At 46.9% G+C, this 13868-nt stretch overlaps 1 protein-coding gene across 4 annotated transcripts in view; it reads left to right on the forward strand.

The window, feature by feature from the left end:
* patj (PATJ crumbs cell polarity complex component) overlaps positions 1–13868 on the forward strand; it is a 139205-nt gene that overhangs the window by 84709 nt on the left and 40628 nt on the right. For all 4 annotated transcript variants that reach the window (XM_034529891.1, XM_034529892.1, XM_034529893.1 and 1 more), the window contains exons 30-31: positions 7770–7966; positions 9163–9254. In XM_034529891.1, coding sequence (XP_034385782.1) covers positions 7770–7966; positions 9163–9254 — 289 coding nt within the window. The remainder of the gene's footprint in view (positions 1–7769; positions 7967–9162; positions 9255–13868) is intronic.

Genomic DNA, 13868 nt, shown 5'->3' on the forward strand with positions numbered 1-13868 from the left:
CGTGGAAGTCTGAGGTCACAATAAAATCAATGATGTTCATGTAGCATGTGACTTAAAGTGAAGTGCTGACAACATCAGGTCTGTGTGGAGCAATTTGAGAAACCTTCCTCACATTGATACATGAAACTAACAAATGTCATATTTCCATCATGGTCGCCACATGGTTTTCCATCTTTTGAGCTCTGACCGGAGCTCTTTAAAGAGTAAACTAAACTGTATTCAGATCCTAATCTAGACCTTTTAGTGCCAGTATTTCAATTCTACTTATTGTGTTATGAATATGCAGAGTGACTGCACTCTCCTGGTTGAAACCATAGACTGTGTATAAGACGTGAATTGGTGTTATGAAGCCTCGAGTTCTGCCATTTTGCCGTGCCCATCTTGGATTATGGCCTCAACCATGTTGAATTTTTGGCAACCAATGAACAAAAGTTAACATATTTGTAATGCTGAGGAGTGACGTAGAGACGGCCTGTCAATTACTCTAAGCCCCGCCCTAAAGCATCCTCTGCTTTATGGTCTCTTTGACTTTAAATAGACCATAATTTACTAAATGAACATCACGCTGTATTGAAGAAGACTTGAAACTAGAGATTGAGACCAAAAACTAATGTTTACAATGTTTACTGAGGGAATAAATCAAGAGAAGTAGAGTCATTTATATAGACTTCTATACAACCAGAGGAGTCGCCCCCTGGTGGTCAGGAGAGAGAATGCAGCTTTAACACATGAAGCATAGACTTCTATACAACCAGAGGAGTCGCCCCCTGGTTGTCAGGAGAGAGAATGCAGCTTTAACACATGAAGCATAGACTTCTATACAACCAGAGGAGTCGCCCCCTGGTGGTCAGGAGAGAGAATGCAGCTTTAACACATGAAGCATAGACTTCTATACAACCAGAGGAGTCGCCCCCTGGTGGTCAGGAGAGAGAATGCAGCTTTAACACATGAAGCATAGACTTCTATACAACCAGAGGAGTCGCCCCCTGGTGGTCAGGAGAGAGAATGCAGCTTTAACACATGAAGCATAGACTTCTATACAACCAGAGGAGTCGCCCCCTGGTGGTCAGGAGAGAGAATGCAGCTTTAACACATGAAGCATAGACTTCTATACAACCAGAGGAGTCGCCCCCTGGTGGTCAGGAGAGAGAATGCAGCTTTAACACATGAAGCATAGACTTCTATACAACCAGAGGAGTCGCCCCCTGGTGGTCAGGAGAGAGAATGCAGCTTTAACACATGAAGCATAGACTTCTATACAACCAGAGGAGTCGCCCCCTGGTGGTCAGGAGAGAGAATGCAGCTTTAACACATGAAGCATAGACTTCTATAAAACCAGAGGAGTCGGCCCTAGTGGTCAAAGGAGAGAATGCAGCTTTAACACATGAAGCATAGACTTCAATACAACCAGAGGAGTCGCCCCCTGGTGGTCAGTAGAGAATGCAGCTTTAACACATGAAGCATAGACTTCTATACAACCAGAGGAATCGCCCCCTGGTGGTCAGGAGAGAATGCAGCTTTAACACATGAAGCATAGACTTCTATACAACCAGAGTCGCCGCCCCCTGGTGGTCAGGAGAGAATGCAGCTTTAACACATGAAGCATAGACTTCTATACAACCAGAGTCGCCGCCCCCTGGTGGTCAGGAGAGAGAATGCACGTTTTGGTTTGAAACGCAGCTATGGAAGTTACATTTTGCTATTGGCTGATCTGGAGCCAGGTGAGCTATATCCCCCCCTCCCACCAACATGTCCCGACTCTGCAGACTGTGGAGAGAGGTTTATTTTATTATTATTAGTTTTTATTGTACTATTAGCATAGATTATTTCAGTGTAACTTTATAGTTTGATGGGTGTTTATAGTATTGGTAGGATTATTTTTGTTTGTAGTTCAACTTAGTGTGTTTTTGATGTCTTAGTGTCCAACTCCTGCCAGGTTGGTAGTTTTTTTTCACGTTTTGAGAGGCATTTCTTTTCATTTTTGGGGGCACTTCAGGCGAAACTGTGAGGTTTAGTTATTATGCATTCACATGGAATCAGGCAGACGATGGGCAAACCGTGTATCATGTTAGTGGACAAGAGACGGATGGTAAAACGATGTGAGGCCGACAGGGAACACCGGCAACAGTTATGGAAATAGGCATTTCCAAATTTGAAATGGTAAAACTTTTTGACATCCATATTCGTTTACATTCACAATGATAATCTTAGAGGAGGGGCTTTAGGAGTAGGCCTGAAAGGCTGGACTGTCATTGTTGCCAACTGAGAAAATTAATTGCAAAATGTAGCAACTTTTGGAGGTAATGCTACTTTCATTGGAAAAGAGTGGGCAACACAGGGCTGGGTCTTTGGCTTGTATAATTTATTTATTTTAAGATTACCAATCCTGGCTTTAACTCTGGCTTTAACTGCAATAGAATATCAGGAGAAATCTGCATTTTTATAATTAGATAATATAGTAACCACAAAATGATTGTATTTAATACATTTCATTCCATCACCAGAGCAACATATCGTCATGAAGGATGCATTTTGCAGCTTGAGTTTCTTACTAAATTACTCAGATATGCAAAACACCTGAAAACATGCAGCCTGAAAACCCACCACGATGAACCATGTGTCAGTCAGTGCCTTGCTCAAGGGAATTAAACACTCAACCCTGACTGTAGAGGATCGGACCGGATGAGGCGAACACACACACCTCCGGCTGCACTTGCGTGTGTGTGTGTCTCCATCAATCTCACTCAACGGTTCTCCTCCGTGCCTCGCTCCATCGTTCGCTTTACATTTGTTATCATTATCTCCCTCTCTCTCTGTATCTTCATCATCTCACCTAACACGACATCTCATCTCCTCCTCCTCCTCTCTCACCCTCATTCTGTCTCTCACAAAAAAAAATACTCTTACTCTGCTGATGTTAACATGATGTGAACTGTTTTTGTGATTTATGTCATGTGCATGAGAAGTTAAAAAACATCAATTGTATATATTTTTATTTTTTGCCTTCTGTCTCATCATAACCAGCATCACTGCATCAGATATCAGCAGCGTCATTTCAATTCATTAATGTCTACACCAAATTTAAACGTGTCACTATACGATATATCGATACAATATACTGTATTCCTTTCTTATTGTGTCACTGACCACTCTTAACACGCGTAGATGCCATAAACGTATGAAATAAAGTAAAGTTGCCTGTCACTATGGCTGGATCCTTCCCATTTATGTCCTCCAGGTTCAGTTTCTATTAACCACTTGTGTTACTGCCTGTAGGGCTCTAGTGCTGTGGTGGCGCACATGGTGGCGCACATGGTGGCGCACATGGTGGCGCACATGGTGGCGCACATGGTGGCGCACATGGTGGCACACATGGTGGCACATGGTGGCGCATATGTTGGCGCACATAGTGGCACATATGTTGGCACACATGGTGGCGCATATGTTGGCGCACATGGTGGCACATGGTGGCGCATATGTTGGCGCACATGGTGGCACATATGTTGGCGCACATGGTGGCACATATGTTGGCACACATGGTGGCACATGGTGGCGCATATGTTGGCGCACATGGTGGCACATGGTGGCGCATATGTTGGCGCACATGGTGGCACATGGTGGCGCATATGTTGGCGCACATGGTGGCACATATGTTGGCACACATGGTGGCACATGGTGGCACATATGTTGGCACACATGGTGGCACATGGTGGCGCATATGTTGGCGCACATGGTGGCACATGGTGGCGCATATGTTGGCGCACATATGTTGGCACACATGGTGGCGCATATGTTGGCGCACATGGTGGCGCATATGTTGGCGCACATGGTGGCACATGGTGGCGCATATGTTGGCGCACATATGTTGGCACACATGGTGGCGCATATGTTGGCGCACATGGTGGCACATGGTGGCACATGGTGGCGCATATGTTGGCGCACATATGTTGGCACACATGGTGGCGCATATGTTGGCGCACATGGTGGCACATGGTGGCGCATATGTTGGCGCACATGGTGGCACATATGTTGGCACACATGGTGGCACATGGTGGCGCATATGTTGGCGCACATGGTGGCACATATGTTGGCACATATGTTGGCACACATGGTGGTGCACATGGTGGCACATATGTTGGCACATATGTTGGCACACATGGTGGTACACATGGTGGCGCATATGGTGGAACACATGGTCGCACACATGGTGGTACACAAGGTGGCGCATATGGTGGAACACATGGTCGCACACATGGTCGCACACATGGTCGCACACATGGTGGCGCATATGTTGGCACATATGGTGGCACATGGTGGCGCATATGGTGGCACACATGGTGGCACATATGGTGGTGCACATGGTGGTGGTGCATATGGTGGTGGCACATATGATGGTGGCGCATGGTGGCACATATGATGGTGGCGCATATGATGGTGGCACATATGATGGTGGCACATATGATGGTGGCGCATGGTGGCGCATATGATGGTGGCGCATATGATGGTGGCACATATGATGGTGGCACATATGATGGTGGCACATATGATGGTGGCGTATGGTGGCACATATGATGGTGGCACATATGATGGTGGCACATATGATGGTGGCGTATGGTGGCACATATGATGGTGGCGTATGGTGGCACATATCAGGGTCGTCCCACATCAGGGTTGCTCGCGCTCTGCTACATCCATCATGTGTCGGTAGGAATGAGTCGGGGTCACATAGTGCCGTTCTACAGTCGAGGTACAGAAGCGATGGAGGAGGTTGTTTTACACACACAGGAATTAAAGGCAATTTGTTTTTATTCCGGTTAAAAAATATGTTATTTGTATGTGATAGTAGTCGCGGACATATCAATATACTATCATTTGGAAAAAGCATTTCAATAGTAAGCTATATTGATATTTTTGCAAAGCCCAAGTATTTTTAGTGTGGTATTAGTACTTTTACTTATTTCAATAATAGGAGAATATAGGTATATTCAGACAGACGGTATGAAAAAAAACCCGAAACATGTTCAAGTTGAAACCTAAAATACAAGTATGAACCTGAACATGACCAAGATATGACCCCTTTCAGTAGAGAATCTGAATGTTTACTCCCCCACTGCTGAACACTAATCAAATTCATGTTACAACCTTCATCTGCCCTCTAAGGTTTACTGTCCCAACATTGATTTCTGCTGGCCCCGTAGAGCAATTTAGATTTATAGATGTACTTGGCAACTCTGGAAATGTACAATTTGAAACCATATCTCAATATATGCTGTAAATGACAGTTTAATAGAGGCAGCACTCAGCTGTTTATTCCAGTTTGAGGTGATTTACTTCATTCTGCCACTAAACCGCTTGATCTGCGTCCTTGCAGTGTCCATAGAACTGCAGTGACCTTTAAATCCCAGGTGTAAAGTAACAAAACCTTTATCTAAGCTTTTTTCTTTTCAATGAAAAGGTCAGAAACCATGTGATCTCTCCGCTGAAGACGGAAGAGTTCAGCATTCATCTTCGCCACGTTTAAGTTTTCCTAAATGAATATCTTCTATCAGACCAAATGATGTTTGAAATCTTGTTTTTTTATATTTCGTTCACGTTTCTTGTTTCTTGTTTATTTCACGGACTGTTAAGCTGCATGTTGTTTGACACCAAATTAAATTAGACGCTTGTCTCCTCTTCCCCCGCTGAGCCTCATCTTCCTCTCTTCCATTTGCTCTCTTCGCCCTCCCTCCCTCCCTCTTTTCTCTCTCTCTTCTCTCTCTTATGTGATTACTTCCTCACTTCTTCTTCACCTCTTAAATCCTCCTCTTCTTCCTCTCTCTCCCCCATTTCTCTCTCATCTCTTATCAGTCAACTCAAGATGTTTGTACGAAAACAGGATTGTTGATATTAGATATTAATATTAGATAATTGTGTTAGTGTGCCTGGTCCCTGTTCCGAAGAAGTCAACTCCATCGGTCCTCAAGGACTTCCAACCAGTTGCCCTCACATCCCATGTGATGAAGGTGCTGGAGAGGCTGGTCTTGGTTCACCTTCACTGGATCCTCTGCAGTTTTCTTACCACCATCGTGTGGGAGTGGATGACGCCATCATCTACCTGCTGCAACGAGCTCAGTCCACCTGGATGGAACCGGTGGCTCTGTGAGAATCACTTTCTTTGACTTCTCCATTCAACACCATCCAACCACTGCTGCTGAGTGAGAAGCTGCGGGTGGTGGTGGTCAACCATCCACCGTCTCCTGGATCACGGACTACCTCACAGGCAGACCTTGGTATGTCCGACTGGGCCGTGTGCTGTCTGGGACGGTGGTCTGTGATGTTGGAGCCCCACAGGGAACTGTTCTGTCTCCCTTCCTGTTCACCCTGTACACCACTGACTCCCAGTACAACTCAGGGTCATCTGCAGAAGTTCTCTGATGACTCTGCAGTGGTCGGGAGTATTAAGGATGGACAGGAAGTAGAGTACAGGACAGTGGTGGATGACTCTGAAGTCCATGACCAGAGAGATGGTGGTGGACTTCAGGAGGAAGACGACTGCTCCACAACCGCTGAGAGTTCTGGGAGAGGATGTGGACATGGTGGAGGAGGATGTGGACATGGTGGAGGAGGAAGTGGACATGGTGGAGGAGGATGTGGACATGGTGGAGGAGGAGGAGGATGTGGACATGGTGGTGGAGGAGGAGGATGTGGACATGGTGGTGGAGGAGGAGGATGTGGACATGGTAGAGGAGGATGTGGACATGGTGGAGGAGGAAGTGGACATGGTAGAGGAGGATGTGGACATGGTGGAGGAGGAAGTGGACATGGTGGAGGAGGAAGTGGACATGGTGGAGGAGGATGTGGACATGGTGGAGGAGGATGTGGACATGGTGGAGGAGGAAGTGGACATGGTGGTGGAGGAGGATGTGGACATGGTGGAGGAGGATGTGGACATGGTGGAGGAGGAGGATGTGGACATGGTGGAGGAGGAGGATGTGGACATGGTGGAGGAGGAGGATGTGGACATGGTGGTGGAGGAGGAGGATGTGGACATGGTGGAGGAGGATGTGGACATGGTGGAGGAGGATGTGGACATGGTGGTGGAGGAGGAGGAGGTGGAGGATGTGGACATGGTGGAGGAGGAGGAGGAGGATGTGGACATGGTGGAGGAGAACATTCCTGTCCTCTGCTATTAGACTTTATAATAAATCAGCTTTCCCTTTATATACTTTATATACACTGTATACACCTTTTATTATTTCAATTCTTAAATGTAATAAGTCCTGCCCTGCTATTTTATTTTATTGTATCGTATATATTGTAAACATGCTTGCTGCTCGATAGATACTCTATTCATCCCTGGGGATGAATAGAGTATCTATCGAGTATGAATGCATCGATATTGCATATCAGGCCGACATTTATTGAAATAGCTAGATCTGGTATTGGTTTGTCAATTATTTGAAATCAATCAAAATATCGCTGCATTAATAAGGTTTACACTTGAATTGAAATCATGCAAATTCTGAAGATTTCTTACCAAGTTGCTGTTAGGATTTATTATTTAATATATTTAACATAAATTCCATACATTTATATCTATGTATTTGTGTTATATTTTGTTTTACAAAGTTAATAAAGCAATGTTTAAGTCAGGTCTGATGTTTTACTTACACATAAATGATGTGAATAGTTAATAACAATTCAAAACATGTATACATGTGTCTATATACGCAGTTGCCTGACACATAGAAGCACTTCTGCTCTCGTTAAGCCTCCTCCTCCTCCTGCAGAGCGTTGGTGTGAGCGTTATGGAGACCTGCAGGGGGAGCTGCTGTGCGTGGAGCTGGAGAAGGAGCGGCAGGGTTTGGGTCTCAGCCTGGCAGGAAACCGGGATCGGTCCCGCCTCAGCATCTTTGTGGTGGGGCTCCATCCGGGAGGGCCGGCGGCTCGGGACGGACTCATCCGGGTCGGAGACGAGCTGCTGGAGGTAAGAACATCTCGATGGTGGATCGCCCTGAAACGTGCAGGCATTCATGTTCCCCAGAGGATGAATCGCACCTTTAGTGATCGTCTGATTGGTAATGTAGCACCATCTTCAACACTCAGGACTGCAAAGCCAACACGTGGTGATCAGTTGTGAGCTTGTTAAGGTCGAACATTCTTTCACTATTTGCAGCGATGATTCGGGTGCATGTTTTATTCTTGCTGACTCGTCGTGAACATGGAAGTTAAGAAAAAAGATATATAGTTTAAAGTGATAAATGATGAAAATCAAGATTATACCTGTTGGCTTGTATCACAAAGCCCAACTTTTATAGCATCACATATAAACAGAGAAACACAGAGGTCCTCTCTCTCTCTCTCTCTCTCTCTCTCTCTCTCTCTCTCTCTCTCTCTCATTATAGCAGTGTCAGAGGCTCCATGAAAAATGGTGGTTCAGCCACGGAAAGCCTGGACAATTCCTAACCCACACACACACTATAACACAGAGATAGTTGCGTAGATGAAAGACACATTAGTGCACAAATCCATATACTGTAATCAAAGAAGTGTGTGTAGATGAGATATTGATGAACATTTGGAGGTGCTGGTCGCTTCTAACTTGCTGTAGTTTATGGCCTCACAGCTCAATGACCTTTCAATTACACCGTGTGTGTGTGTGTGTGTGTGTGTGTGTGTGTGTGTGTGTGTGTGTGTGTGTGTGTGTGTGTGTGTGTGTGTGTGTGTGTGTGTGTGTGTGTGTGTGTGTGTGTGTGTGTGTGTGTGTGTGTGTGTGTGTGTGTGTGTGTGTGTGTGTGTGTGTGTGTGTGTGTGTTGACCTTGGAGGTGTTAAATTTGGAGAATCATCAAACTGTCATCAGGGAAAAGAGTTACCGCAGAAGAATTGTCTTTGTGGTCAGATATTCTGTCACTAATATTATTATAATGATTAACTCCTTACTGTTTATGACTATTGCTACATATTAAAAGATATATTTCATATTATTTTCATTGTTATTACTAACTTCAACGATTTATTATTATTTGTAATATTTATGTGTATTAATTTTCTAAATCAATAACTCGTGATCACACAAGCCCCTTCCCCCCCTCAGTGATTATACCGTGATGATATTTCATGCTGCCTGAGACTGTTTCACAGAAATCTGTCTAATAATCATCATATCTCTGTTTTCCTGTCAGATTAACAACCAGGTTCTCTATGGGCGGAGTCACCAGAACGCCTCGGCCATTATTAAGAGCGCCGCCCCCAAGGTGAAACTCATCCTGCTCAGGTAGGCTTTTTTATTTATGTTTAGGTAGGCCTAGCAATCGAGCTCTGCAGACTCTGCTTTTTCTGTGTCGTACCTTTTATGAACTTAAATATTGTGTGGAAAATAATAGATTGCTTCCCGTTCATACAACATCTTCGACATGACTTGGTTTGCGAGATTTCGGAGGTCGAATGATGGATTAAAAGATCTGAATACGAGCCTGGGAGCCATGCTGTTGCCTCTCGACATGGCGATGACTGAGCTAACCAGTGGGGGGCACACACACACACACACACACAGTTGAGAGGACACTCTGCTGCAATAATCCAGATCGACATTGAATCCTTAATTAACAGAGGGAGGCGTGACCGTGTGCCGGCTCCGCTCGCCCTTTGCCTCCCGCGGTTCTCTCGGCCGTGCCAGCTGCACCGCGGTGCTGAAACCCCAAAACGCTGACAGTCAGATTCCCTTTCTGCGTGAGGGCGATATGCGCAAAGGCTCCACCGGTTGATGTCTCGGGTCCTGGAGGGTCCTCTTCGTCAGAGTGTCAGTCGGCCTAAACACTGTAGAGTTTACTACTGGTTGAAAGAGCGCCTCGTCTATAACTTCCTCTGCATTTGGGCTGTTGGAAACACAAAACAAGCAACAGGAACGAAGAAGCACTGGAGCGACAATGCGCCCCCGGCTGCCAAAGCCGACGTGGCCTTTGGTGTTTCCGTACAGCGAGCGCGTCAACGGGAGGCGGTAGAACAACCGGCTGTTCCAGACAGAACAGTCACTGATGACGGGGGTGCTCTTCTCCGCAGGGAGGCGGAGAGGTGGGGGAGGGAGTGATGGATGGACGTGAAGGGATTGTTGAGCAGAAAGTCTTTTCAATTAAAATGCTGCCTGAACCTGAGTGGGATGAGGGGAGGAGGAGTACGGTTTTCCTTCCGTCTTTACGTGGTCAGACGTTTTCTTTTCTCAGAACATGATGGTGCCTTTCACACGGTGGCCATTGAGCTGTAAAGTGCCGGGAGCTCCGTCTTCATTCCCTCTGTGACTTCTCTGCCATCAATTCCTCTGATTGTCTGGATTCGATCAAATGAAACTATTGATCCCCGTGTTTAAATTGGGTCACGGCAGCAGCAGAGAATGAATCAGAGAGCTGAAAGCGGGTAAAGTCACTCCTGTCCTGATGCTGCAGCAGCTGGAAGCTTCCAGGAGGAAGAGAACCGTGATTGTAAACACATATGAAAAATAGTTTTTTTTGTGTCAATTAGGATGTGATATTATCCATTATTCAGAGCTAATGAAGTCTTATGTAATATCTAAAAAGTTGACTAGGTAGAGGATTTATGGTACCAAGATAATGAGGGTTTTTATCATCGTGGTTTTGTTGCCTAAACTAACGGTACGTAGTCATTTCATGCCCAAACATGAACGACACCGTTTGGACAGGTCCACGTCCACTAAGCCAGTCGATTGCCTTTCGTGACTGTTTCTCCAACTGTGTGTTGAATATCTGGCCCAACACATTTCATCTGAATTCTATCTGGAAATTACAAGTTTCAAAAAGGGGTCTTCAGACTCGGTCCAAAGTATATCAGAAGATTATTAAGCCCGGTCCAAAATGAAGCGGGAAGGATGAGTAGAATCCAAAGGTTACTGACACATTGGACACCAGCTCAACGCCGACGTGGTCGTGTTCTTCTGTACCTACTGGAGGTGTAACGACCGTCCCTTTGAGACGGGAGCTGAGGACGGGGACTCTGCTGGCCCTCCTCTTCCTCCTCCTTCTTCCTCTTCCTCTTCTTCCTCCTCCTCCTCCTCCTCCTCTTCCTCCTCCTCTTCCTCCTGCTCCTCCTCCTCCTCCTCTTCCTCCTCCTCATCTTCCTCCTCCTCTTCCTCCTCTTCTTCCTCTTCCTCCTCTTCTTCTTCCTCCTCCTCCTCCTCTTCTTCCTTCCTCTTCCTCCTCCTCATCCTCCTGCTCCTCTTCCTCCTCTTCCTCCTCATCCTCTTCCTCCTTCCTCTTCCTCCTCTTCCTCCTCCTCCTCTTCTTCCTCCTCATCCTCTTCCTCCTTCTCTTCCTTTTCCTCATCCTCATCCTCTTCCTCTTCTTCCTCCTCCCCTTCTTCTTCCTCCTCCTCCTCCTCTTCCTCCTTCTCCTTCCTCTTCCTCTTCATTCTCTTCCTCCTCCTCCGCTGCAGGACTGAGCTTTCACGCAGCAGGGATGGATGCAGCAGGACGGGGACTCAGATTAAACTCTGCTGGCCCTCCTCTTCCTCTTCCTCCTGCTCCTTCCTCCTCCTCCTTCCTCCTCCTCCTTCCTCTTCTTCCTCTTCCTCTTCTTCCTCCTCCTCCTTCCTCTTCATCCTCGCCTACTTCACCATGTAAACAACTTGACTGAAATGATGTGACCATAAAGCAAAATGAGACCGGTCTTAATAAATGTAAAAACTATTACATTTTACAAAATGTTTTTGAGACTTTCTGTAGCTGCTCGATACTTTCATTGAAAGGGAGTTGGCAGCACTGGGCTGGATGTTTCCCGTGGACACGCATACTTTTCTCCAATGTTGGAACCCTAGCTTTAAATATACGAAAAATGAACTCTTTTTTTAAAAGAAAATTCTAACAGCATTTGCGTGTGGGGTGAACCTACATACAGTCCTGAAGCAGAGGTTGGGAAAGGACGCTCCGGCACCAGGACAGAACTGCCTTGAGGTGAAACACGAGAGACTGTGCACAGGATTTATTTCCTCCTCCATTACACACTTTACATGTGCATCTCCACTGCTGACTTTAAGCACCAGGATGTTATGACGTAAAGTGAATATTTAAAACGTCTGCATCCTCAGTCTGACGCATGGAGACGGATGAGTCAGAACAGCGCCTAAAGACCCCCGTCACTCTGAGTGATGGGGCTGTTTGTGTTCAGGCCCACGAGACGCCTGCCTGTCAACACGAGACGTAAATCACCAGCGCGACGAGTCGTTCCGTCTGCTACTGAGCTGTGAGCGTCTCGCTGGTGTCAAATCAAGACTCATTCTCACGTGCTGCTGTAAAACCTTCAGCTGATGACTGTTGTCCTGTTGTTTAAGTATCATCACCTGCATGTGGATGTTAAACCTCCACATGACTCCACGCTCAGCTCCCATGTTATTTAGTGTCAGTCGTGCGATGTCACGTCAGCATCAAGTGGTGTTTCAGATAGGAGCCGACGGTCTGACAGCTGTGGTCTGAAGAGTTGGACAGCGATGGGAAAGGTCCAACCACGGTTCATCTGAAAACATGACTACGCTGTTTGAATTGTAGTAAAACACAGAGGAAACTCTCAAGGGAAGCCGGTATGCATTTATAATGTCAGTTAATAATTCATAGAGAGGACGCAAAACTATGACTGCTCTGTCATATTTGCCTTTTGTTAAAAAAAAAGTAGGCCTCAAATAGTTGAACTGCTACCGAGACATCTGAAACATTACAAAGAGACACAACTAGACTGCTTTATTGTAATAAATCCCAGTGGGATGTCTTCAGGAACCCTTTGGTGTGGGCTCTCTCCCAGTGGGATGTCTTCAGGAACCCTTTGGTGTGGGCTCTCCCCCAGTGGGATGTCTTCAGGAACCCTTTGGTGTGGGCTCCCTCCCAGTGGGATGTCTTCAGGAACCCTTTGGTGTGGGCTCTCTCCCAGTGGGATGTCTTCAGGAACCCTTTGGTGTGGGCTCTCCCCCAGTGGGATGTCTTCAGGAACCCTTTGGTGTGGGCTCCCTCCCAGTGGGATGTCTTCAGGAACCCTTTGGTGTGGGCTCTCTCCCAGTGGGATGTCTTCAGGAACCCTTTGGTGTGGGCTCTCTCCCAGTGGGATGTCTTCAGGAACCCTTTGGTGTGGGCTCTCTCCCAGTGGGATGTCTTCAGGAACCCTTTGGTGTGGGCTCTCCCCCAGTGGGATGTCTTCAGGAACCCTTTGGTGTGGGCTCTCTCCCAGTGGGATGTCTTCAGGAACCCTTTGGTGTGGGCTCCCTCCCAGTGGGATGTCTTCAGGAACCCTTTGGTGTGGGCTCTCTCCCAGTGGGATGTCTTCAGGAACCCTTTGGTGTGGGCTCCCTCCCAGTGGGATGTCTTCAGGAACCCTTTGGTGTGGGCTCTCTCCCAGTGGGATGTCTTCAGGAACCCTTTGGTGTGGGCTCTCTCCCAGTGGGATGTCTTCAGGAACCCTTTGGTGTGGGCTCCCTCCCAGTGGGATGTCTTCAGGAACCCTTTGGTGTGGGCTCTCTCCCAGTGGGATGTCTTCAGGAACCCTTTGGTGTGGGCTCTCCCCCAGTGGGATGTCTTCAGGAACCCTTTGGTGTGGGCTCTCTCCCAGTGGGATGTCTTCAGGAACCCTTTGGTGTGGGCTCCCTCCCAGTGGGATGTCTTCAGGAACCCTTTGGTGTGGGCTCTCTCCCAGTGGGATGTCTTCAGGAACCCTTTGGTGTGGGCTCTCTCCCAGTGGGATGTCTTCAGGAACCCTTTGGTGTGGGCTCTCTCCCAGTGGGATGTCTTCAGGAACCCTTTGGTGTGGGCTCTCTCCCAGTGGGATGTCTTGTGGCGTGTCAGGGCTGAAGGTCAGCGCCGCTCTCGCCACGTTCGGCCAGGTGACACAATCTTGTTAGT

This window comes from Cyclopterus lumpus, chromosome 4 (genome assembly GCF_009769545.1).
Source record: "Cyclopterus lumpus isolate fCycLum1 chromosome 4, fCycLum1.pri, whole genome shotgun sequence".
In the NCBI taxonomy this organism is placed as follows: Eukaryota; Metazoa; Chordata; class Actinopteri; order Perciformes; family Cyclopteridae; genus Cyclopterus; species Cyclopterus lumpus.